The sequence below is a fragment of the Salminus brasiliensis genome, chromosome 11 (genome assembly GCF_030463535.1).
Source record: "Salminus brasiliensis chromosome 11, fSalBra1.hap2, whole genome shotgun sequence".
Lineage (NCBI taxonomy): Eukaryota > Metazoa > Chordata > Actinopteri > Characiformes > Bryconidae > Salminus > Salminus brasiliensis.
In genome coordinates, this window is record NC_132888.1 from 36,748,241 (window position 1) to 36,776,233 (window position 27,993).

General features: G+C 43.4%; 1 protein-coding gene across 1 annotated transcript; it reads right to left on the reverse strand.

Annotated features, from left to right (window-relative positions):
- Positions 1–663: 663 nt before the first annotated feature.
- On the reverse strand, positions 664–27,979 carry LOC140565043 (SR-related and CTD-associated factor 4-like). Its single transcript, XM_072690790.1, has 18 exons — positions 27,818–27,979; positions 22,646–22,729; positions 22,503–22,547; positions 21,711–21,872; positions 21,467–21,596; positions 21,002–21,378; positions 20,607–20,705; positions 19,773–19,864; positions 19,579–19,639; positions 19,238–19,408; positions 19,078–19,151; positions 18,755–18,966; positions 18,332–18,432; positions 17,499–17,612; positions 17,208–17,364; positions 16,933–17,072; positions 2,895–2,976; positions 664–2,790 (listed from the first exon to the last, which is right to left on the reverse strand). The coding sequence occupies exons 1-18, from the start codon at positions 27,845–27,847 to the stop codon at positions 2,201–2,203; spliced, it is 2,721 nt and encodes a 906-aa protein (XP_072546891.1). The 5' UTR covers positions 27,848–27,979; the 3' UTR covers positions 664–2,200.
- Between the last annotated feature and the right edge of the window lie 14 nt (positions 27,980–27,993).

The following is a 27,993-nucleotide window of genomic DNA, read 5'->3' on the forward strand; positions in this document are numbered from 1 at the left end:
AAGACCAGGTTTTGTCCAGCTAAGGCTAAGTTTTGGCCAAATAAGACCATATTTGGGCCAGCTAAGTATATAAACTATATTTAGGCCAAATAAACCCTCTTCAGAAAACAAGTCTGTTTATTTTAGACTGGGCCACAGAAACCTCACCCCACTCAGCTAACTTTACTGTGATAGGCTGCATCCAGAGAGCCTTTAAACCTGCATCAAGGGTGGCGCTGTTCCAGCACCTCAACCCCCTGAACCCTAGGCTTATTAATCCGGTATTATTCCTAATGTAGAAATGATCGTGACTTATTTGGCTTAGCATATCTTGTGGAGTCCCACTGGGTTCTATTGTGGGGTCTGATGTTAAGTATGATGCAATGTAGTGTAGTTAGGAGAGACGAAGTGCAGGCTCCCATACAGGGTCTAAGGGACCTTGAACGGAAATGGGCAGAAATCATTTTAATATGCTTATGAAATATGTAAATGAGCTTTGTTCTGACTGGCTGGCCTGTATTGGGCCTTGTTCAGAAGGCAGTATGGGTTTATATGGGTGGACATATGTAAATGAGCGGGTTTTAGTGACCAGTGAATGCAAAACAGCAACAATACGAGATTTGTGGTAGGAAAGAAGGACGACGACACCAGAGGAGTAGAAAAATATTTTACTAAAACCAACAGTGAGCTCACAACAGAAGAACCCCGCTGTCCAATAAAAAGCGGACGACTTTTCCATACAAAAGCGGGACAGTAGAACAGCCTGGGCTTCTGGGATCCTCCTCCCTCCAAACAGTCGGGTGAGATCGGTATAAACATGCAAACTCCAGAATTTCACAAGCACTCCCAAACCTGTGATATTTCCACACCAACATCTGGATCGTGCCCCACCTGTAAGCTTCAAGGCTCAAAATTTCAGTTTCCAAAAACACCAAGAATTTTGAGGAATTGTTTACCTGTCCAGACACATTTGTTGACCCACGTGACCTCAGAATCTCACGCTCAATCCCAAAGCAACTGTGTTTTTAACATCTTGCCTTACATCAGTCCTACGTTGAAGCTAACGGGACTCTTTGGACAAGTGGAAAAATATCTAGAAACATCATATCTGAACTTTCGACCAAAAAATGAGGCCACTGGCACACGTGACCTTCGGATTCCCACGTGACCCTCAGATTGACTTTTTTTTTTTTTTTTTTAGGTTTAACAGCAAGTTCTCCATTTTTAATCCTCCGTCCGACGACTACTGGACTTGAAAAGATCACATCGTTCCACACGGAAGCTCCTCATTCTGAAGGTCACGTGTGCCAAACGCACCAGTCGGCACACGTGACCTTGGGGTTGAACTACATTTATTTAAACAAGGATCATATTTTTACAGACAGAGTAGACCTGTGGGACTACAGAAGAATCTAGAACCGGATCACTGAAGCCCAATTTTGGGTTTGGCACAGGTTTAACCTAGAACGGCACTCGACAGTCTTGGGGTTCTTTGGAAAAGTAGAAAACTCTGGAAACGAACCCACGTGACCCCAGAATTACGTAGGCATTTCCAAGGTAACGACATTTCTACTGCAGCCCTTTCGTCTTGACCTGCCTTCAAGCCGGCTCCCAACTCCCTGAAACTCTCGGCCTCTGGGGATTTGAGGTCACCTTCCTAAGCGGCCAGATTTCTTCACCTAGACGCGTCGTCGGCACACGTGACCTCAGAGCACACGTGACCTTCACGTCTTGCAAAGTTCACTGGGACCTGAAGTTCACAGCCGGGGCGGGGGGGGGGGGGGGGGAATAAAAAGTCAAACCTGACCATTTAGGGCCAGTCCTGTTTATTGGGCACACATGACCTGAGGACGACACCCATATTTATATAGCAATTCTGAAAAGTTAAATAAGACTTTAGTTGAAGGAAAAAAAACAGGACTCAAGAAAACGTGGGACCACCGGTCACGTTCACTGGCACACGGGACTTCAGACTGGCATATGTATCCCAAAGCATCTTCGCCTACTTTCAAGCCCGTCCAAGTCTCTGCCGGGGATTAAAGTCACTTCCCAAAGCGGACTTTCCTGAAAGGGGGCCGTTCTGAGGTCACGTGTGCTGACCGACCTGTTCCCCGGCACACGTGACCTCGCAATGCCACACTCTTGCAAAGTTCATTGACACCCTGTTGAGGCTCATGTTTATTGGTTCAAATCTCTGGGAGTCTTTGAGGAAGCGGAGGGGTCAGTTTCCGAAGCGCCCTCGTCCCCTCGGGCCACCTCGGCCCCAACCTCCACGCCTAAACGGTGGCTCGTCTCCGAACCATTCGGGACCCCTGTTGGGCCCATGATCATTCCAGTCGTTCCTGAAAGGGCCTTGGTCCCAGTGCTCCTCCTCCATAGGTCCTGAATGTGGGAATCCTTCCCTCAATGGTGGAAACCTTTCCCTAGGTGGTTGGAACCCCTCCCTGGGGTGCGGGAAGTCTTCATGTGGGCCACGCATGGGCATCCTGAACCTGCCAGGAGGCCCCAAAGGTCCCTGGGGTCCCACAGGTCCCATGGGTCCAGTGGGTCGCGGTGGTCGCTCTCTAAACATGGGACCCTGGGGCATACGCATTGGTGGCACGTTCATTAGAGGCACGCTGGGGTGCGCGTTGCTGGGGAAAGAATGGCCAAATGGAAGGAGGGGTCCTGCAGGTTGCTGCAAGGATCCTGGCCTCGCTCCGACAAGGGTCCCAGCCGGAGGGCTGGTGGTCAGAAGGGCTCTGGGGGAGTCGGCCTGGTTCTCGGTGCCTTTGGACGGGTTTGCTGAGGGAACCTCCGGCTGCTCAGGTGCTGTAAACGCAGATCAGAGGTCAATATTAAGAGGAAGGCGGAAGGACAATCGAGGGAATGCCGCAGTGAGGCCTCTCGCCAACTGCTTAAGGATGGTTTCCTACCTGTGTGCGCGAGGGGGGGTGTTGTTACAGCGGGGGTCCCGGCAGCAGGAGACCTCGCAACATCTGCATTCACTGCAAGCACCTGCAGCCAACGGACAGACGGACAAGTTAGGGAAGGGACATGAGATCAGTTTGAGGAAATGAGGAGACTGAAGAGAGGTGAAGAGTTTCCTACGTGTCGTACTTTTACAATCACTACCAGAAACCAGGACCTGCCGCATCCCAGGAGGACGGATTCACCACGCAGTAAACAAACACTGCCCCCCTAGTGGTCGGTGCAGAGTATTACCCCTACAGGACTACAGAAAAGAGGTAAAACAGTGGCCTCTAGTGGCAGAAACCGAGCATTACTCCCACAGGATCACAGAGAAGTAGTAAAACAGCGCCCTCTAGAGCGCTAGAGATCATTTCTTTACAGAACTCTAGCAGACAAAGTGGTGGTCTGGGGTCAGTTTTTGCGCCAACAAAACTAGAACTGGTCCAAGTGTCCAGCCTCATCACGGGGAACACCTCTCTCTGACGCAATGCCCCAGGGGTCTGTTGGGGGACCATCTGCTGGGGTGCATGTTTTTGCGGAACTGAGGTAGAACCTTGTCTATGGTCAGGAATTTGCTGACATTAGTGACCACCAACATCAGCAACCCATGTGAAACAGTGCCCTCCAGTGGGCCGCTGATCACATTACTCCAGCAGGACTTTGTGAACTGTCCATAGGGTCAGTCTGTGACCAGTCTCCCTGCTGTATGTAGATGAAGATGAAGAGCTCTGGGTTAATGAACAACCATCAGTTCTGTCAGGACTCCACAGGACTGACCACCACAGAGCAGGTAGGTAGTATTTGGGTAGCTTGTGCTGAGAACGACTGACCCTCCATCCATTTACTACAATCTGCTCTGTGGTGGTCAGTCCTGTGGGGTCCTGAGTGTTGAAGGACAGGGTGAAAGGAGGCTGCTGAGAAACAGATGGACACAGTCTGGACTTATAGAACTACAGAGTGCTCCTATATGGTCAGTGGAGCTGATAGGATGGACAGTGGTGGTGTTGAAGACTGTATATATATGAATGTTATTAAAAACACACACACACACACACACACAAATTAGCCATAACATTAATACCAACTGCCTTATATCGGGCAGGTTCACCACAGCAGACCTGGCCATTCGAGACATGGACTCCACAAGGCCTCCATAAGTCTTGGGTGCCCATGACCCCGGTCACCGGCCGCCCTTTCTTGGAGCACTTTTGGTAGGTACTGACCACTGCATACCAAAGAACTCTTAGCCAGACCTGCCTGATGTTTTGGAGAGATTACGACCCGCTCGTCTAGAAGAACATCACAGCACGGTTCTTGTCAAAGTTCTTGCGCTTGACCATTGCTCCTGCTTTTGACACCATCATCATCATCACCTTCAAGAACCGACTGTTCACTTGCTGCCTAATATGAGGATCCACCGCTTGACTGGAACCACTGGAACCACATGATCCATGTTTTTTTTCACGTCATGGAACTTCACCTGGTACTAATGTTATGGCTAATCGGTGAAAATTTCATTTATTTCCAGCAGAAACGCACCATCAGAAAGCAGTTGATGTCAAATTTGCGCTTAATTTCTTTATTAATATTGATAATAATAATAATAATAATAATAATAATAAGCACACAGAGACTGGTCAGAGAAAGAGTGGGAACTGGGAATACTGGGAATAAGTGGTTACACTAACACATTCACACTAACTGCAAAAGATTGTTGACTTGCTTGTTTTGAACAACTCATGCAAGTCAGACAAGTTGGGTTTGGAGGAGTCGGACAAAATCTGGCAACCCTGTTACACCAAACAGGTTAGAAAACAGACGCCAGCTCTTTATTACGGATGTTTTCACACCACAGAGAGAGAAGAGAGGCCCGGCTGTGGCCGGCCCGGCTGCCTTTATAGCATCACATACAGATTTTACAATATTTACAGCCTGCTTAACTACGTTAAATATTATTACACTGTCTCCAAAAAAAAAGCTGCATTATAACCATACATAACTACAAATACAGGGTACAATTACATATATATATATAATACATTATATAATTACAGTTATAATAAAGCCTTCAAGTAAATAACATCAAATATAACTATGTATAACTTACATCCTGGTACAACCCTGTTTATAACACCACATCATATTATACCTACATTTACTACAACTACATCAAACTGAACTACATTTTTAACTACAATTATAATTAATATGCATGTATAACCTTACTTCCACATAGAACTAAATTTATATTACATCCAAATCACTACAACCTACAATTATAACATTTAAAATTCTATATCCACACAGAACTACGTCTATAATTAACTTAAAACTACACCCAAAGAGAACTACATTAATAACACTGCACTCACAGATCTAAACTCCATCTGAATAGATCTACATTTATAACTCTACATTTAAAACATTACATGCAAATCAAACTACATTTAAAGCTCTAGATCTACATAAACTACACCTATATTTAACACTACATCCAAACAGAGCTACATTTAGAACACTGCATTCAAATAGAACTGCATTTATGACTACATTTATAACTCTTCATCTAAACAGATCTACAGTTACAACTCCACATCTAACTACAACCTACAATGATAACATTTAAAATTCTAAATCCACATAGAACTACAGCTATAATTAACTTAACACTACAACCAAATAGAACTACATTAATAACATTGCACTAAAACAGATCTACATTTATAACTCCATTTATAACTTCATCTAAACAGATCTGCATTTATAACTACATCAAAAAGAGATCTACATTTATAACTCCATTTATAACTCCATCTAAACAGATCTGCATTTATAACTCCATCTAAACAGATCTGCATTTATAACTACATCCAAAAGAGATCTACATTTATAACTCCATCAAAAAGAGATCTACATTTATAACTCCATCTAAGAGATCTACATTTATAACTCCATCTAAAAAGATCTGCATTTATAACTCCATCAAAAAGAGATCTACATTTATAACTTCATCAATAAGAGATCTACATTTATAACTCCATCAAAAAGAGATCTACATTTATAACTCCATCTAAACAGATCTGCATTTATAACTCCATCAAAAAGAGATCTACATTTATAACTCCATCTAAACAGATCTGCATTTATAACTCCATCTAAACAGATCTGCATTTATAACTACATCAAAAAGAGATCTACATTTATAACTCCATCTAAACAGATCTGCATTTATAACTCCATCTAAATAGAGCTGCATTTATAACTACATCAAAAAGAGATCTACATTTATAACTCCATCTAAACAGATCTGCATTTATAACTCCATCTAAACAGATCTGCAATTATAACTCCATCTAAACAGATCTGCAATTATAACTCCATCTAAACAGATCTGCATTTATAACTACATCAAAAAGAGATCTACATTTATAACTCCATCTAAACAGATCTGCATTTATAACTCCATCTAAACAGATCTACATTTATAACTCCATCAAAAAGAGATCTACATTTATAACTTCATCAAAAAGAGATCTACATTTATAACTCCATCAAAAAGAGATCTACATTTATAACTCCATTTATAACTCCATCTAAACAGATCTGCATTTATAACTACATCAAAAAGAGATCTACATTTATAACTCCATCTAAACAGATCTGCATTTATAACTCCATCTAAACAGATCTGCATTTATAACTACATCAAAAAGAGATCTACATTTATAACTCCATCTAAAAAGATCTGCATTTATAACTCCATCTAAAAAGATCGGCATTTATAACTTCATCAAAAAGAGATCTACATTTATAACTCCATCTAAACAGATCTACATTTATAACTCCATCTAAAAAGATCTGCATTTATAACTCCATCTAAAAAGATCTACATTTATAACTCCATCTAAAAAGATCTGCATTTATAACTACATCAAAAAGAGATCTACATTTATAACTTCATTTATAACTCCATCTAAATAGATCTGCATTTATAACTCCATCAAAAAGAGATCTACATTTATAACTTCATTTATAACTCCATCTAAATAGATCTGCATTTATAACTACATCAAAAAGAGATCTACATTTATAACTCCATCTAAACAGATCTGCATTTATAACTCCATCTAAATAGATCTGCATTTATAACTCCATCTAAACAGAGATCTACATTTATAACTCCATCTAAACAGATCTGCATTTATAACTCCATCTAAACAGATCTGCATTTATAACTCCATCAAAAAGAGATCTACATTTATAACTCCATCTAAACAGATCTGCATTTATAACTCCATCTAAACAGATCTACATTTATAACTCCATCAAAAAGAGATCTACATTTATAACTTCATCAAAAAGAGAGCTACATTTATAACTCCATCAAAAAGAGATCTACATTTATAACTCCATTTATAACTCCATCTAAACAGATCTGCATTTATAACTACATCAAAAAGAGATCTACATTTATAACTCCATCTAAACAGATCTGCATTTATAACTCCATCTAAAAAGATCTGCATTTATAACTCCATCTAAAAAGATCTACATTTATAACTCCATCTAAAAAGATCTGCATTTATAACTCCATCTAAAAAGATCTGCATTTATAACTACATCAAAAAGAGATCTACATTTATAACTCCATTTATAACTCCATCTAAACAGATCTGCATTTATAACTCCATCTAAAAAGATCTGCATTTATAACTACATCAAAAAGAGATCTACATTTATAACTCCATTTATAACTCCATCTAAACAGATCTGCATTTATAACTCCATCTAAAAAGATCTACATTTATAACTCCATCTAAAAAGATCTGCATTTATAACTCCATCTAAAAAGATCGGCATTTATAACTCCATCAAAAAGAGATCTACATTTATAACTCCATCTAAAAAGATCTGCATTTATAACTCCATCTAAAAAGATCTGCATTTATAACTCCATCTAAAAAGATCTACATTTATAACTCCATCTAAAAAGATCTGCATTTATAACTACATCAAAAAGAGATCTACATTTATAACTTCATTTATAACTCCATCTAAATAGATCTGCATTTATAACTACATCAAAAAGAGATCTACATTTATAACTCCATCTAAACAGATCTGCATTTATAACTCCATCTAAACAGAGATCTACATTTATAACTCCATCTAAACAGATCTGCATTTATAACTCCATCTAAACAGATCTGCATTTATAACTCCATCTAAACAGATCTGCATTTATAACTCCATCTAAACAGATCTGCATTTATAACTCCATCTAAAAAGAGATCTACATTTATAACTCCATTTATAACTCCATCTAAACAGATCTGCATTTATAACTCCATCAAAAAGAGATCTACATTTATAACTCCATCTAAACAGATCTGCATTTATAACTCCATCTAAACAGATCTACATTTATAACTCCATCAAAAAGAGATCTACATTTATAACTTCATCAAAAAGAGATCTACATTTATAACTCCATCAAAAAGAGATCTACATTTATAACTCCATTTATAACTCCATCTAAACAGATCTGCATTTATAACTACATCAAAAAGAGATCTACATTTATAACTCCATCTAAACAGATCTGCATTTATAACTCCATCTAAAAAGAGATCTACATTTATAACTCCATTTATAACTCCATCTAAACAGATCTGCATTTATAACTCCATCAAAAAGAGATCTACATTTATAACTCCATCTAAACAGATCTGCATTTATAACTCCATCTAAACAGATCTACATTTATAACTCCATCAAAAAGAGATCTACATTTATAACTTCATCAAAAAGAGATCTACATTTATAACTCCATCAAAAAGAGATCTACATTTATAACTCCATTTATAACTCCATCTAAACAGATCTGCATTTATAACTACATCAAAAAGAGATCTACATTTATAACTCCATCTAAACAGATCTGCATTTATAACTCCATCTAAAAAGATCTGCATTTATAACTCCATCTAAAAAGATCTACATTTATAACTCCATCTAAAAAGATCTGCATTTATAACTCCATCTAAAAAGATCTGCATTTATAACTACATCAAAAAGAGATCTACATTTATAACTCCATTTATAACTCCATCTAAACAGATCTGCATTTATAACTCCATCTAAATAGATCTGCATTTATAACTCCATCTAAAAAGATCTGCATTTATAACTCCATCTAAACAGATCTGCATTTATAACTCCATCTAAACAGATCTGCATTTATAACTCCAACAAAAACAGATCTACATTTATAACTCCATCTAAACAGATCTGCATTTATAACTCCAACAAAAACAGATCTACATTTATAACTCCATCTAAACAGATCTGCATTTATAACTCCATCTAAACAGATCTGCATTTATAACTCCAGCTAAATATATATATTTATTACATACATTTATTTTACACAACTCCTTTTAAAAAGATCTACATTCATAACATTACAACCAAATCAAACTACAACCTACAATTAACAACTACATTTAAAATTCTCTATCCACATAAAACTACACCTCTAATTAACTGAACACTACACCTAAATAGACCTACATTTATAAAATTGCATTCAAATAGAACTCAATTTATAACTACATTTAAAACCTTACACCCAGTTAGAGCTACATTTATAACTACACCCTCACATTTAATCAAATATAACTCAACTGGACAGTAGAACACTAATGCAGAGTAATAATCCTGCCGTCTACAGAGCTCCAATGAAGACAAACACTTACTGTTTCTGGACTGACAGTACTACGATGAAACATGAGCTTTAATGAGTCTCGGAGGGCATCAGCGCCCTGTGTTCCAGGCTCTAACGTCGCTCTGTCAGGCCACACAGTCAGTCGATGGGTTTAACCGGACATGTTGGAGTGGGTGCAACATGAATAGGTGAAGTTCTGCTGCCTTGACAACGGCTACCATAAATGAACCTCCCCGAAATCCTACTGACGTATCGCCAACAGCATCTGTTACTACTTACTGCTACAGGTCAAATACGTAAAGACCAGGACCAGACCGTGTCGTGTACGGAAATTTAGTGAAAGTTCGGTAAAGCTTTGTGCTGTTCGTGGAAAAATTGCTACGTTGTTGAGCAACCTAAACCTACTGTTAATGAACTACATGGAAAATTGCTGAACATTGTGGCGTCCAGAGACTAGCTGTACGTTCAGCTCCACATTCAGTGGTGCTGTGCTGTTCGCTACAAACCTCCAGTGCATTGTGGGAGATTACAGTGCTCTCAAAGATTACGCTAAAATTTCACTTTCCGATTCGGACGCAGCTGATGTGCTCAATAGTGCCCTAAAAGGTCACAGCCAGTGTTCTAATTTCAGTCCCTTTCAACAGGATGAGGGTTGGCTTATTGGACCATTGCTACTCATCACTCTGTGTGTTGTTGTGCAGTAATCAGACACTAGGAGTAATTAGACATGACTGTAATAGAAAAGCTTATCAGCTCAATTTTACATTGAAGCACTTCACTAAGAGGGAGAATCCAAGAGGCTGGTCATACCTTGTATCAACAAGGTGGGGTTTTTTTTGTTTGTTTGTTTTTTTAGAGATCGGATTTCTCTCGAGCGCATGAAAAAGAAAAATCCAGGACACACTGTGATCGGACACAGCAGCTGGAGGTGATGGCTCCTGACCTCTTAATGCAACACAATTGTAAAGAGAGCGTTTTCTGAAGCCACGGTTACGCGAGCGTGCCATTTTCAACAGAAATCACGTTAGGCGTCCGACGTCAGGCTCAATCCCTTCCCACCGGATCGGACATCAGCTGCAAGACGAGGCCTCCTCCTGCTCCCTCGATGCAGGCGATTCGCGGTCTGTTCCGAGCAGCAAATGATGAGCTTGTATTATTGGGGAAAGTGAGAAAATCCGATCTCATCGAGCGTGAACACTGGACCTCACGCATTGTTAGCGCGTCGTTTCACGATTTGTTCACTTTTCCAGCTTCCGATGTCTGATCCAGCATTTTACCGATAATAACTTCTGATCACCCTGGTATAAAACTGGAGACAACTGGTAAGGGAACATTAACTCTATGCTAATTCTATGTTTTTTTTAGTTTTTTTTTTTTTAGGTTTATTAGTTTATTCCCACAATAAGAAGACAAATATTTTAGTAAACACAAATAATGCAGGTTCATCATTTAACTCTTATATATTTGCAGTGTAAATTCAGAACATATTACATTCTATAATTTATTTCTTATTTAATTATTATAGAAATAAATGCTCAAATTATTAAGTTAACAATCAAATTCAATGTATTTTATTTATTGCATTTTCAGTTTTGGGAACGTTACTTCAGATGTTTCCACAGTGTTGTCTAACTGGGAATGCTGTGTAATAAACATTCTATTAATGTTACCGACTAACCTTAGAGAAACCTTTAAAAAAAATAATAATAATAATAAAAAGAATTGCTGAACTTTCTAGGAAAGTTCTCTGCTAGCTGGGGGGGAGGCAGAAAGTCACACACATGGAAACCCACCAGGGTCAGTGATTGGACCAGGAAGGGTTAAACCCTTCCCATCTGGGTTGTACACAGCATACAGGGTCTGGCTGGGATGATTTGGGAAGCCCACCACAATTTCAAAGCACACTTCAGCTGAGATCCGATGATCTAAAAGGAAACATTCGGCTCGTGGTTAAATCTGAAGTGTGTAAATTACAGGGGGCGCTTTTTTATATTTCTTAATAATTGAAATTAGGCCAGAAAATAAAAGCTAGCTGTGATTGGATGTTTGTGAACATGTGGACTCATCCGTGAGGCTGCAGTGTAAAAAAGAAAGTTAACGAATGTAAATTTGGTATCTAGAACTTAACACGGCCTATCGCAAGCAGTCCCACCACAACACACACACACACACACACACACTTGGTCGAGTGATTTCTAACCAGAGCGAAAGAGAGCTTTGCCTTACCACCTCTCTGGTTCCTTCGAGGAGACGAAAGGTGGTCCCAAGCCCGGCGCCAAAGCTTCCTTGAACAGGGTACAGGAGAGCCCGGAGTCGACCCTCAGCTCCGTCGTCCGTAATACAGGTTAGCAGCTAGTGAGGGAGCGCGGCCCTGCCCGGCCCTTCTTACCTTACACCTGACCAATCAGCCGAGACTCGTCCGGCGCCGGAAGTCTGAGTCCTTTAGGTTTCACAATGAGCTCAAATTCATGTCACGGTGCGCTGCGTGTCCAAAAGTTTGTGGACACCCCTTCTAATGAATGCATTCAGCTACTTTAAGTTGCACTCATTGCTGGCACAGATGTGCAAATGCACACACACACACACAGAGCTTGTCTATAGTCCTTGTACAGCAGGGGTGAGTGAACTCCGGTCCTGCAGGGAAATAGGGGGAACTGGGCTGGACTCAGGCCCCCCTGAGAAAAAAAAAAAAAAAAACCCTATTGGCACCATACCTAATGCCAAGCGTGGGCTACAGGGATATGAACCACCCCCCACCCCCCCAGTATTGAGCTGTGGATCAGCGCAAGAACTGCGTTCTCTGGAATAATGAGCAGATCATCCAACACCCTCAATCAATCAATCAAATCCTCACAGCAATGCTCCGCTAATATCTAGTAGAAAGTCTTAGACATTTACTCCAACAAAAGCATGAGGGTCGTTTTTCTTTCTTTCTTTTTTTTTAATACCCTTAATTTCAGAAGAAACAATGAACGACCAGGTGTCCCGATACTTTTGTCCACATTGCTAATCCGACCCTAGAGGAGAAAATAGGCTGTCAGGCCGACTGGATGCATGTGCCCACTAGGGGGGCCCTCGGCCATGTAGATTTCCGATAGGTTGAGTGGGTTGGGCCAAGCTGTTTAATGGCCAGCCAATGAAAATAGAGCTGCAGTACCTGAAATGGATGGTTCAGATAGCGGAGGTTAGCTAAAGCTAACGCTGCAGTAAATTGAGGCTGTGATGCTTCAGAGCCAAGTCATTAGAAGAGGCTGGCAGCTAGGACCATTATTAGCGGTGACGTAACTTTTCCTAGCCAATTCGGTAGGCCAATTACCCTGTCCCCGTTAAACCGTCCAACGCTAGGAGGCTGAAGATTAGCACGTCTCCTCAGACACACGTAAAGCCAGCCACCGCCTCTACCCCAACTGCCGCTGATGCAGCGTTCCGGCTCAGAACATACGGACTATTAAAAAACAAGCTTATTAAAATCAGGCGTAGGATTTCCTGTATTACCTAAACGGGAACGGCTACAAACTCAATGATAAAAAAAAAACCTCTGACCTCTCGCCCAGGAGCTTCGATTAGAAAGTAATGACCCTTTCAGTACCCCTGATTTCAGAAGAAACAATGAATGCACAGGTGTCCCAATACTTTTGTCCTTACAGTGCACTTACTCATACAGGGCTGGATTAGCAGTCAGACCGACTGGACGTGTGGCCGCTATTGGGGCCTTCAGTCAAACGGATTTCTAACAGGGTGAGCAGGCTGGGGCAAAACGGGGTCATGGCCAGCCAATGAAAATCAACCTGAAATGGATTTAAGCAGATTAGAAGTGAAACCGGCGAGGCTACACACACTCCGATCTAGACAGCAGAACGAGGTATTTCACTATTTGGTTTGCTAACCTGTAATAATTACCTGTATTGTCCTACATTCCTACATTTTTCTACATCAGTCAGTGTTCGGGCAGAATGAGACGCTGGTATTACTGTTCCCGAGCTGCCGCTGGGGTCACGTAGCCATGGTAGACAACTGAGGTCCAGTGTTTAATGCCGCTACCTCTGAAACAGCATCCATGTACGTTATTACAAAAAATAATAATAACAATTAAATAAAATAAAGCTCTTAGTCCCGTCTGCCGTGAAGTGATTAGCACTCACTGACCCCATTGCTACAAATGAGGCACATGGTTGGCAATTCAAGGGGCAATTCTCCAATTATCGCAACCACACTCAAAACCTTGACTCTTTTATTTGTAACTACACACTTCAACTACTGTTAGTAATTAATTAACGCAATTGGGACACGGCCTCCATCAGTAACGTTAGATTGCTAGCTAGCTAAAAAGTAGCTAAAAGCGGTTTCGCTTCGCAATCTCAGCCAAATCTACACAATTAATGGACTTTTTTGACGGGATTCGCTGCGATTCTTAAAAATCTACCTAAACTGGCGAAGCAAATCAACCAACTTGCTAGAGAATAAACCCGCTAGCTGGCAGCAGCAGCAGCGAGCGACGTAGGTAAATATACAAGCTATTACTCGCCACCCTCTCGTCAAATCTCCTGGCCCTCCACCCCTGAACTACACCCACATGCTACGCTAAAGGCACTAGTTCAAGGCGTGGGCCAGATTTGTCAAGTTTCATGATAGCGTGGAGCGCATGGGTGGTTACCTTCCCATCAGTGGAACGCTCCACAGCACCGCGGGGCGGCTCAGCCACGCCACATCGATAATCCGGGATTCCGAGAGGCGTCCGCAGACGAGCAATTTTGGGTTACAAGCAGAAAAAGGTTCCCCCCCCCCCCCCCCCCCCCTCTCTGTTCAGCTCATTTGGGCGTCGCATTACCTCTCACAAAGCTTTCCCACCGTCTGCACCCACGTACACCAGATGTAAGCAAATGGCCGCGGGGACCACCAAACCAAATGTGGCCCCTGGGGGTCAAAAGCAAGGTCTGAATTAGAGAAAAACTGCTAATACTTTATTCCGAGTGTATAAGGTCACAAATATTCCATTACACATCAGTCAAGGACCCTCGTCAGCACTTGGGTTTGTTATGGGCATTTCTAAAGATCACGACTGCTGAAAGCTGAGGCTTTACTTAAAAAAATAAAAAAATAAAATAAAAAGAAATTCCCCCCAATATTTGCACTATTAACTGTTTATTTCTTTATTTCTTTATTTATTTATAAATGATCAGCACCGCAGGAACAGTCCTCACGCCGACTGTTGCAGTGATGCCAATGCTACGTGGCTAACAGGAGGCTGCTTTTGGGAAAGAATATTGAAGAATTACCTACCATCGACCACTGAAACAGTCCCTTCCTCCGCCACGATGACTGGGTGACGAATCATCAACATGGGGACTGAAGGGAGACCAATGGGTCTTTAGTGTCTGATGTATTAAAGAAGGGACAGGCTGAGCAGTCTGGCTGTAGCAGCGCTACATGAGCTATTGTGGTAATTAATGAATTCAATAATGAATTAATAAAAAGATAAAAGGCCATGTCTGTAAACTCGTGTTACAAAAGAACCCAGAACAGACTTCTGTTTATTTACAGCTGACAAGGTTCGGAGTTTGGTCCGATGCCCTGCAGTGATGCATGTGTAAAATTTATGAAGTGAGCCCATGCAATCATCATCCGACAGTAGCCTAGCATACCACACACTTTCAACCACAGTCAGTATTCAGCATGTTTGTGTATTCTAGCCTACGTTAGGACCAGGCAAAGACTTCTGAACAGTGAGTAAGTGCTCGGACCCCCGAAAATCTTTGATTCGGTTTTCAGATGAACACCCAACACTTGCAAAAGGTTATGGCCGAGAAACCCAGCTGAGACTTTTATTTCTCTCACATTCGCCGCGGAGAATGAACATGTGACAGGTGCAGATTAAGTTCAGGATTAAAGGATTAAAAACGACCAAAAATCTGCCGAAAAGCGTTTATATTTATGTTTGCTTCCTGCAGAGGATTGAGTTCATTTGTTTATTTATTTATTTACATGTCTAACACCACAAATGAGCCACTAATCCAGTGTTGCTAATTAGGGGCTACTTAGCTCATCTTTCTCTGTCCACTCCGTTAACGCACAGCCGTTTGGACCTGGTCAGTTTCACAGGCAGTTCAGACTTCGACATATCAGATACTTGCATTGGTTGTTGATTTGAACAACGGACCATGAACTGGGGGTCTTCTTCTCCAAAAGCGAAACACCCAACACCATAATTACGGCGGCCCCAAAACGTCCGTCTATGGTTTCATGCAACGGCCCATCAAGGACTGGGCAGATTCACAAACCCACCTGGTTGCGAGTTTCCAGAGAATTCTTCCGAAAAGGTGGTTAAAAAGGTGGGGAGCTGTTCCATCCCCCATTTCTCGTCCCGCTTATCCCAGTCATGGGTATCATTCAAGACCCCCGCCCCGTTTTTAACATTTTTGCCCCTTAAGTATAGGGGAGGGGGAACCTGAAAATAGTCCGCCAACGTGAACATCACTACTGCACTTATTGCTAGAGCTGCTAATCTGCAGATGACCATTAGCTTGTGCTGGTGTGAACAAACACACCTGCAGTGTTTAAATGTATGTCGCTAAAAATATAAGAAATGAACCTATACATCACTTATTTTATATAAAAATACTCAGCATTTCCTTTCCTGCTTTAAATTAAGTTATTAGACCCAACCAACCTGCATACGATCATGTGGGGGGTGAGAAAAGTGCAAATCACACAGGGAAGAGTCATGACTTCTTGTCCTGCTACTTGCCGAGAGAGTGGTAAAACGAGGTATGCCATAAATAAGGAAAGTCGGTTGGACGAAAGTCCAGGCTCATCCCTTCATTCAAATTTCAGACTGGACAGGGTTTAGAGGGTGGACCTCCGTTTGTCATGGGACACTACGCATGGTGAGGTGCGAGATGGCACGGAAAAACCATAGGAAAACACTGAGGGGAAAGAAAAGTCAAACATGACGCTGAATTGTTTTTTTTTATTAAAAGTTTCAAGATTTTGAAATCTGTTGACGCTAAGATTGCAGCCAAGCGTTGCAGAAGACTCTTAAATTCGCTGAAGCTGCTTTCAATCTGAAAACGGCTAAAAAAAACGCTCATCATTCTGAAGGAGAGTCTCTTAGGAGACGCTATTGACCTTCCTGAAGTAAGCCAGTAATAAGGCATGCACGACACGTAGGTAAACACTTCGCCTCCCAAAAGAAAAGCAAAAGAAGCAGTGGAGAGAGAGCAGATAATACAATGCGAAACCCTGCGGAGTTCCAAGGGAAGCCCCTCAGCTTTTACCTGTGGCCCAGCCGCGACGATGGCGGCAGCGGTGGCGGCGGCGGCGGCAGCAGCAGCAGCTTCTTCACCCTCTCCTCCTTCAGGCCTTTCACCATTATCTCCGACGGGCTTGAGCAGGTCCCCCAGCACTGGTGCCCACTCTGCAGGAGAGGAGAGTCAGCACAATGACGGGTAAATACACAATTAATAATAAGAGTCGTCATCGACACAAGCCTGGCGCATTTTGGACACTGTGTGATCACTGCTAGCAACGCTGGCCCTGTTGACCTTATTACCTGGTTTGAAGGTGTCCTGGTCCAGCGTGCCTCCCTCTCGCAGAGCCGGTATCTCTGCAGTCTTCAGCTTACTCCAGGGGATGTAAGTGACTCCCAGCTCCACGTCCCAGTACTTCTTAAATCGCGAGTTTACACCTTTGTTCAGAGCCCACGCGACCTAACCACAGAGATCAGAAGAGCTTCTCAAGTGAGCGAAGGGCCGCCTGACACTCAACAGGGCGCATGACTGAGCCTCCCTCGAGTCCATGAAGCGCTGCGCAGAAAACCGTACAGGAGAAAACTAGACGGTACCTTGAAGGGTTTGTGGTTGATTCGGGCGCTGCCTCTGCTGAGCTTGCTCAGGGCTGTGTGGGCGTCCTGTCTGTGCACCATGACGATGTAGGCACAGCCTCTCGGGGGAATCATCTGAGTGGGAGCATGAAATCGTGATCGTGATCGGTTAGAAGTGCATGTAGATCACTTTTCGATCCCTCAAGCCGCTAACGCGACACCACTGGAGCTCAACACATTTGGAGGACAACGCTAACTGCTATTCTGTTATGGTAGCTAACAGACACCGATATGGTAAAGATACTAGATCATGAGAGATAGTGATATTTATCACAATAGCTACAGATTCTACTAAACTACTATTCAGATCCTCTCCTGTACTGAATACAGCTCTGTTTACACTTTAAAGGACGACTGATTACGTATGGCTGTGGCATCCCAAAGACCGAGCCATTACTAAGACGTTTGCTCCCATTCTAAAGTCAGCCAAGCAGACTAAACGGTCATACGTAAAGGGAGTATAGGCACTGGCCGTGATTCACTGGAACTATTGGCTACACTGCCCCCATGGTTTCCTGTGGTACTGCCTTCTTCAGTCTGAATCCTTAAGCTTTCGCAAAATTGCACAAACGTGGACGAAATGAGTACGGGCAGGAAGTTCCGACCATAACCGTATTTAACGTCGAGATTGAATGAGCCTTTAAGGCTATTAGAACGGTCAGACATGAGCCGCCAATTGAGTCTCCTTACGTAAAGCTAATCTATCCCCAGCTTGAAACACTAGAAAAGAAGCTTCAGGCCAATTAAATGCAAAATGTGAGTATGTAAAAAAAAAAAAAAAAATCAGGGCTTACGTTGACCGATTCAATCTGTCCGAACTCCTCCATCAGGCTGGTGATGTCCTGCTGCTGGGTTTTCTTATCCAGCTGGCCGATCCACAGGGTCGTGCTGCACACTGAACACACACACACACATTCAAAATCACAAATTAAACACACACAGACCTTATAAACATGCATCATCAATCATGACCTTTGACCTGATCATTTTATTTCTTTACTTATTTATTTTTTACGTCAGCAGATATTTCTTCTTTTAGAGACGTCCCATATGTCTTATATAGAGGTTTATTATTTAAGAATCATTTTTAAAAAGGTAAACAAGTAAAAACAAGTAAATAAATATATAAATAATAAGATTCCACACAAATCACCAAAGCAAGTAATTCAGCCCTAAAAGCTACGGACACATTTTTAAGGCGGTAAGGGGTCACTGACCGCTGAGCGTTTCTCTCCTGATGGGCGGGAGACCTTTATGCCTCCGATCTCGCTCTCGCCTGTCCTCTGCTCGCCGGTCCTCTGCTCTGCGCCTTGGAGACGCCCTCCGGCGCTCCCTGGAGCGAGATCGCGAGCGGCGAAACCTAGAGCTGTGCGATCGCGAGCCGGAGCCTGATCTCCGAGAGTGGGACGACGACCGTCTCCTGGGAGACCTGCGGAGACGGAGCAGAGCTGGTGAACAGGACTGGACAGGCTGTTTCTTAAAGTCATGGATCTCAGCAGTTACGCCGACAGGTGGAGGAACCGTGAGGAGAGCAGCTTACCTGGACCTCGACCGCCGGCTGTACCTCGCATCCCTCTCATCTCTCCGGGACTGACGGGACTCCAGTGGTATGTCCTGAAACATCAACGTACCGATTAACCCGCACATAAAAAAAAAAAAGAACATCGTTAAAGAACATCAGCCGTTTCTATGGTCTGTACCGGCAGCTCTGCTTCAATGTGGCCGTAGTTCTGGGTCTGTATGGTCTCGGAGGGTCCAGGAGACCGGCTGACTTGAAAGTCAGGGTAAGGCTGCCCGGCGGTCTGCACAAAACCGGTCACTGACTGGGGACCTGCCAGGCTCTGCAGCGCTGGCTGGTTGTTAGGAAGCACCTGGAAAACACAAACCAAACACAACAACAATGGAACCAACATTCAACACAGCCCACCTCCGTCCTCCCACTCACACGAATCCACACTCATTCCAAGTGTGTGTGCCCAATTCCAGGATTTCAAGGCACTACAAAGTCCCACTACTCTTCTCAGCAGTGAAATAAAAATACCTGGCTGGATAACTGGCTGAGAAGGTGGGCTTGCAAAGCCTGCTGGAGGGCTTCAAGGTTTCTGCAAGGGAAAAAATAAGGAAACAAACGTAAACAATCGCTACTGCAGCGTAAGCAGCAAAGCATAAGACCCCAAGACGCAGCTGACGATATCTGGAACTGTATAGGGTGGCACAGGCCAGAAGGTTCCTTACACAGCAGCTGAGACAGCGGGAGGCGTTTCCTCCTGAATCGGTTCCTCCACCACGTCCGGTTCCTCATCGTAATCGAAGCGGTCCAGCAAAACCTGAGAAACCATGAAACACAAGTGCTATTAAAAACACGTCTATCGTCAGGTGTCGCACCTCTCCATAACAGCAACGTTCAATGGAAGTCAACGCAAGATTTTATTCCCACTCATTTTGGAGCATTTCTATTGGACGATTCATCTGGAAATTCTGAATGTGTAGAAGTCAGATTAATTTTTGTCAAAACATACAAACCAGCAAAAATGAGACAGCAACGCTATGCGTTCTGATTATCGCTTGGAATTAAACAGGCGGCTCTTGCTACTGCGCCTTTAAGACCAATATATGCACAAATGAGCTCTGTGCTGATTGGTTTTCTCAATGAGGCAGTAGACAAAGCAGCCAATCAGAGGTTAATTTGCATACATAGATTTTAACCAGCTGCTATCATTACTGGACCTTTAAGACAGATACATGCACAAATGAGCTCTCTTGATTGGCTGCCTTGTATACGGCCTCCTCCAGAAAACAGACCAGGCAGTATACAAGGCAGCCAATCAGAACACAGCTCATGGGATAATGAGGGATAATGAGAATGCATATCTAGTGGCTGTCACACAAAATCCTCGTAGCTATGTTTGCTGTTGTGTTTGTATGTTTTGGCAGCAGGGATGTCCGGTTTTCTGACTGAGGCAGTATACAAGTCAGCCAATCAGAAGAGAGCTCATTTGCATATTTAGGTCTTATATAGGACGCTGTCGTTACTGTGCCTTTAAGATGTGTTTGTCCAGTTGTATTCACCTTAGCGATTGAGCTTTTCTGCTGTGCAGGAGCGGAGGTCTGGGCAGCTGGCTGGGCGTTCGCACCACCCTGCTGGAGAGTCTGGAGCACCTGCTGGAGCTGCAAGAGCAACCAAGATACTGTAAGTCACTCAAACAGGACATGACAAGTCATGAGAAATGATTACACTGCCTTTACAGTAGCTTATCTACATAGTTAAGGTAATGATGCGCTAGATGCTGCTACATGAGCTCATTAAAAAGCAAGTAAATAAACACACATACATTAAAGTGCAGCTGATGGTGCTTTGCAGCGGCGCGTAAACAGAAGAAATAAACAGCTGAATAATTATCAGCAAAATTAACTATTGGCTGAAAACTTGAAGATTAAAGAGCATGAAGATAAGCTTCACTCACATTGAAGCCCTGAGTGGACTGTAAAAACTGAGTGACGGCAGCGAGAGCCGCTGGGTTCTGGAGCGGGGGCATAGCTGTCGGGTTCTGGAGCGGAGGCTGAGCCACCGGGTTATGCAGCTGGGGCAGAGCGGCCGGGTTATGCAGCTGATGCTGAGCCACTGGGTTATGGAGCTGGGGCAGCTGGTGCAGCTGATGGAGCTGGGGCAGAGCCGCCGGGTTCTGGAGCTGGGGCAGCTGGGGCAGAGCCACTGGAATCTGGAGCTGGGGCAGCTGAGGGAGAGCTGCTGGGTTTGGTGGTTCAGGAAGAACTCCGGTACTGATGGGCTGGTGCAGAGTGATGGGGACGGACACAGAGGGCAGCTGGGCAGCAGGAGACCCTACAGATGGGGATAAACAGGATCAGTACCCTTACAGGCTGTAAAAGAGGTCAGAGAAACTGCAATGCTGTTTATCTTGGCTCTGTACCTCCCAGCGTAACACCGTTCTCCAGAACAGGTGTGACTGGAGCCGAAGCCATGTCCAGCAGGGGCTGAATGACGTCCATCCCAAACACGGAGTTCTTCTGCCACAGATTCAGCACACGCAAGATCTTCGTCTTTTTTTTTTAGAGACAACAAAACAAAAAGGGCAAAGACTTCACTGTCGATTTCAGAACCTACTAGAAGATGATAAAATAATCGCAACAGAGAAAGTCCTCACAGCTCAGTACCTTATCATCCGGAGGGCACTGGTAGAGGCTGTGGAAGGTGTCAGCCATGTTCTTTAGAAACCTCGGCCCAAACACGTCTTTATCTTCTCCGAACTGATGACGAGACTGCCTGATGATGGAATCCACCACATACAGGCCCGGGACCTTCAGCTCAGGACCACACTTCAGGGGAAGAACATACAGAACACACAATTAAGCCCGATTCAGACGGTAAAACTTATGACTGATTAGCACGGGATAAGAAACTTAGGCATAAATGACTGATGGGATGGGAGTGTCACGTAGCTACGTGTTCTCAACACGTGTGTGGGCAATACATCACCCCTATGAGGAGTCCTTCGACAGGCTCGTCTTGTGGATTTGAGTGTTAAACGTCTTAAAACATCAAACATTGACCGGGATTGATATAACAGAAGATAAAAGGGGCTGGAGTCTTTAAATAAATAAATAAATAAATAATCATTTCTTTTCCAATTCCTTCCCAATAAGGACCTGCGATACACGTGAAGCCAGCCAATGCCTTTTTAAACTGCTGCCGATGTGGCAGGTCACCAGCTAACAGATGCCTGTGCTGGCCAACATCGCTTTAAGAGTAATGAGGGGGGGGGAGGAGAGCGCCATCTACCCACCCAATGACCAGCTGTGCTCTCTCAGACTCAGGCTGCTGAGGGCAAGCGGCATGGTTAGGGACTCGACCCCCAGCAATCACTATTTATATATAATATACTATTATATATATATTAAATAAATAAATAAATAAATAAAAACAGTGCAAGAAAAAGATCACCATACCCTCTTAATGAACTTCTCAATGATCTGGACAACATGTTTATAAAGCTGTTGGTTGGGGAAGAAAAGAAAAACAAGATGTTAAAGAACTTCTCCTCTCTGGAGAGGAAAAAAGCTGAACATCAAATCTTCAAAATAACCTTTACCTTGATAGCTTTTATTCCAGCTTTTGTGATGGACATCATCTTAGCTCTGGAAATTGGTGGCTTCATGTCCATCATGGACAGCATCTGCGAAAAGAGGGAGGGAATTTAATTGAGATGCTGAGAAAAGCGCATGAAAATTAATAAACGTTAAACCGTCAGTCTGAGAACAGCAGCTAATGCTGAACTGCTCTGTACCAAGAAAGAGCCGCTGTCTGACAGTCTGATCACCACAAAACTAACTCAGCTCTGCCTGACTGACTGAAGCCCCTCATAAAGTTCAGAAAGCCAAACTTAAAAGTTCTTCCCTTGTGGTTTTGAACCTGTAGCCACTCTCTAAACTAGCCTTCGCTTAGCTAGCTCGGCTACAGCTCCACCGAGCATCAGACAGCCGAGAGCATCTGCTGACCGTAAAACCTGGTGTCTGAGAGAGTGATGTCGAGCGTCTGGTGCCGGTTCTGCTGGGTTTGGACTCGTAGCCTGCTAGCTAGGCCTATATAAGTTAGTGAGCACAGCCAGAGTTCCAGCTAACTGAGGCTCAAATCACACAGGTTTGGAGGATAAAGCCTCATATCTGAGAGCACAGAGTCGAGTGGACGGTGTTAGGAGGGTTTCTAGCTTTCATCACCACCAATCAGGGCACTTCAACACACCCACCCACTGTGGCTCTCTTAAAAGCACACGGGGGGGATACGATCATTTGGCCGTGTTCTAGACAGACATATGCATGAGTGGGCGGGGCTACACATCAAACGAAAGTATCAGGCTTAGTTTTCACATATGGACTGAGGAGTGAACACTGGTGCACTCTCAGAAAAAGGGTTCTACAGCCTGGAAACGGGTTCATTGGTGCTATATATAGTACCATCTGCAAAAGGTTTTCCAGCAAAACAACAAGCCCTTAAACCAAGCCCCCCCCTCACCCAAAAAATAAATTGGTTGGAGTTAAAGTTAGGCGTAGAACCACTGTGTTTACTAAAGAACACTTTGAGAACCCTTTTTTGCCAATTTGGTACTGCTAACCACCCAACCCACCTGTTTGTAGCTCCCCTAGCACTAGCACCGCTCCTGACACTAGGCGGCTAAGGACTTATCACGGGTCTTGAGGCATTGGCAGGTAGCCGACATGCTCGGAGAAAAGCATCGGGTCTCCAGCTTCACCATACCAGCTAACAGACGCCTGTGCCAGCTAACACTGCTTTAAGATGTAGGGGGGATTTGAGGGGAGAAAGCGCCATCCACCTACTGTGCCCCCTCAGGCTCCGGCTGCTGATGGCAAAGCGGCATGGCTCAGGATACAAACTCGCAACCCCTGGGCAATAGTGGCACTTTAATGAACAATGATCAATAACAGGAGGGCTTAGTCCAGAGTGTTTGACTGGAGAGGGGGCGTGGCTACAAACAGAGCAAGACAGCAAACGGAGGAAGGGAAAAATAGCCTTTCCCACTTTACTGAAACACACCAAATAGACATCAAGCATAGCTCTACACCAACAGACCTGACTACCCAGTCACAGTGGCGGAGATTGCACCCAGACGCCCCCTCACAGAGGCTTACTACACCGAGCGGTTGCTTAAGTGACCAAGAGTGACCAAGAGAGGACTTTGGTATTGACCCACAACCCTGTATCCAGTAACCCAGAGCTCTAGGCACTGAGCCGTCACTGACAAGGACGACAACTGCCGCCTTAGCCACTGCCTGAGACGTAGTTCACCACAGTTTTAAGAAGATCTTGGGTCTTTAAAACCGCATATCATTAAAGTGGTGGAGGGATACATGTAAAAATAGTCCCAGATTTATCACTATTGAAATGAAGCTCCCTTTTAGGCAGGAGTAAAACATTAGCACAGCAAATACAACCTCCTCAGCCACCAACACCTCGAGGTGAATGCATTGCTCGACACCACAGCTTGTAGAAGCTGATGGACACGTAGCTGGTTAATCCGAGTCCAGGAGATGAGGTCGAACCGCCACTGGGAACTTTGAGCTGAACTCGATCAGTCCGCTGCGTCACCTGTGGTACTGTACACACACCTAAACACCACCGCTGATCAATCTGATCAATCACATTGATCAAATCATCTACAAACCAAACTAAATGAACTAAATAAAAGAGCTTAAAGAGTATAACTGACCTGAGGTGGGCCATAACAGGGATAAATAACCAATCGTATTGTTGCTTTTGGGAAACACGTCTCTGGCATGAACTTAGACATAATTTATAATGTACAGCGCCTCAGTCCGTGCTTAGTGTTGTGGGTTCAATTCCAAAGTCCACTAAAGCTGGGATTACACTGGACGATGTCCACCCTTATTGTAGCCCTGATTTTCGGTCAGGCTGAGTCTGCAAGTTTCACAGTCAATCGAAAGTGTGTGAGGGGCGCAGACTCAGATTTTTGGCCTCCTGACCAGTCAGTGGACTCTGAGCTTGCCTAGAAGTGCATACTGGTCAGCGCCTCAATCTAAAAAGGTTCCCGTCAACAGCCAATGAAAACTGAGTGCGGAAAGTGCAGAGTTTAGGAAAGTTCCTATTTCTACTTTCCACCTTAAATTATGCAGCAGCTCCATCCTGGTGCTAGCACACGTCTGATACTGAAGCACCATTTAAGGTGGAACAGTAATTGCGCATATGAAGAGCAAACAGACCAAGCGCAGACAGATCTGCAGCTCAATGGTGAAGTGTGAGATTTGTGAAGCAGTCGTTTTGTAATCTGCTAGAGCTTTAAAAGCCCTGTAGAAGACCCAAGGCTTAAGCTGTCCCAGCTGGTCCCTTGAGCAAGACCCTTAAGGCCTTAGACGAATTCTGTTATACTGTACAACAATTGTGTACAACAATAAGGCACAATATGAGAAGGTAAGCTATAAATGAGAAGCTTTTTTTTTTTTTTTACATTGCTCACTACAAGTATGTACAAGGCATCTATACGCAGAAAGCATCTACCAGAGGTTCCAGTACCTAAACAGTAGGTAGTAGGGATGCACAGATACCACATTTTTAAGTATCTGCTGATACAGACTCCAGTTTTCCACTTGTTATAGGTCCTTTTCCCTTAAATAAGATCTAATATGCTTGAAAGAAAGACATTTACTGGTTATTGAACTGCACACATGAAAAGTTTCAATGCTGAAAAATAAAAATGGCAACAGTGCAGAAACACCTGCAGGTAGGGAAGCATAATCTTACCAAACTCAGCCAAATAATAAATAATAATAAAAAACACAACGCACCAACTTTTAAACTTAACTTCTGGTTTCAGAACCAAAATAAATCACCACATGGAAAGAAAATGTGCTCTAAAAGTGATGTCAAAGTTCCTTTCTATGTCTGATTAACGGTAATAACTGTAAATGACAGGCTTTCACTGGTTGCTTAAACGTTCGGCTTCAGAACCAAGTCTGCAAAAAAAATGGTATCATGGTATCGATACTGTGTGCCAACATCGGTGCAACACTACTAGACAGTAGGGTCACTCTAAACACTGCACATCTCCACATATTCCACACCTCCTCCATATCGTCACCGTCACGCAAAAACCTATAGAGCAACCGAAGGAGAAATGTTCTCTCTTAGTCTGAGGAGGAACCTTGATAGCGTGACGCTCCTAAACTCCCATAGGACAAAAGGGACGATCAACGCCAGCGCTTTACTGTGAGGGGGTTTTGGACACAAATGAGAAAAGCATGAGATCTTCTGCGGTCATGGACTGCTGAATGATCTCGGAAATGTAGACGAGAGTAGGGGTGGGAAACGAGGCAAAAATATCACCACGATACAAAAAGCAACAGATTCTTAACAACTACTCAAGGGTTGTTTCTCAGGAGCTGAATCTCACAAAGTCTCACACTGGTCTCAAACCGGACTTCACCATTTCTAGGAAAAACGATGAGACTACGAGGAAATCGCAACTTGAATGTTGAATTTTTTTTTTGGAGCTTTTGACGATATACGTCTGGCAGCCCATTAGAAATTCTCCAAAATCACATTAAATAATTGCATTTTTTTTTTTTTTTATAAATATTGACTCCCACTGAAAGAAGGATTCTCGCTCCTCCTGTAAAGCTGTCACAGCAACACAATATAGATAAATGTTAAAAATCTCAGTCATATAGTTAATAATGTATTCAAACAGTGTAAAATATGAACGTACCGGCTACTACTGTAAATGCTAGGGAATATTAAAGCAACAGTCTGTAAGTCTGAGGGCTTTGGGGATTTAGAGACCTCTCTGGTGAAAAGGTGTAATTACATCAATCATTCATTCATAGAAGTACTTTAAAAAAATTAAAAAAAGGGGGGGGGATTGTGGTGCTGTCTCCTTTCAGAGCGGGAATAAACGTGAACATCGCATGTTTCCTATGGTCAGTTGCTCTGGCTGGACGGTGGGTGGATGAGCAGATGAAGGGCCACTGGCAGCTTCGCGGCTCCTCAGGCAGCCAGCGAATGGTGCTGGATCCTCTTTTAGAGACTGTGCATGTGGCAGAAGTACATAAAGACATGACATTGCCAAGAAAACTCCCATGAAAACCTACCAGACCTCTCAAAAACAAGACCACTGCTTTTAAGATTAGGGACTGCTGCTTTAAGTAGCTAGCAAGGACAGCTAGCAAGGACAGGATTAATGCACAAACACCACCAGCAGCGAATATACACATTATAATTATTAATTATGATAATTGTTATTAACTAGCTAATTGCTAGCTAGCTAGCACTAGCCTACTGAAGCTAGCGAACCGCAACCATGACGACAGCTCGAAATACACGACATATATAAAGGCATTTTTTGCTTCTGCGCTCATTAATAGTGCCATATCAAGCGACTACACAAATAAATCCCACAAATATGACATAATAATCACGTTAATCACAAATAATAATAATATTAATAATAATAACAGCTAGCTTAGCCAGCATAATAGCTCCGCTGAGGGGACCTAGCGACCTAGCGACAACTCCCGCCCTGCCTGTGATTGGCTGGTCGCCCGCACTCTGACGACGAAGCCCTGCTGCCGGCCAATCACAGAGCGAGTCGAGCGATCGCCAGCCAATCCCAGCGCGCGGAGGGCGGGACGTGGCGTTAACGTACTCCTTAGCACATCGGCGGACGCGGAGGGTTAGCTTAGCACTGAAGCGCGAGAGAAACCGCCGCAGAAACGGCGTTAAACGTCTTCCTTACCTCCACGTTAAACGCTTTTACTGCGTCCATGTCACCGACTGAGTGTTTAATTAGCCGCCTGTCTTCATTTAGGGGGGGAAACGGGGGAAACTCCGCGGTTATTTCGACGGTAACGTCGAAGAGCCCAGCTTCGCCTCAGCGGTTCAGTAAATACAGTCCAACCCGCAGCGCTGGAG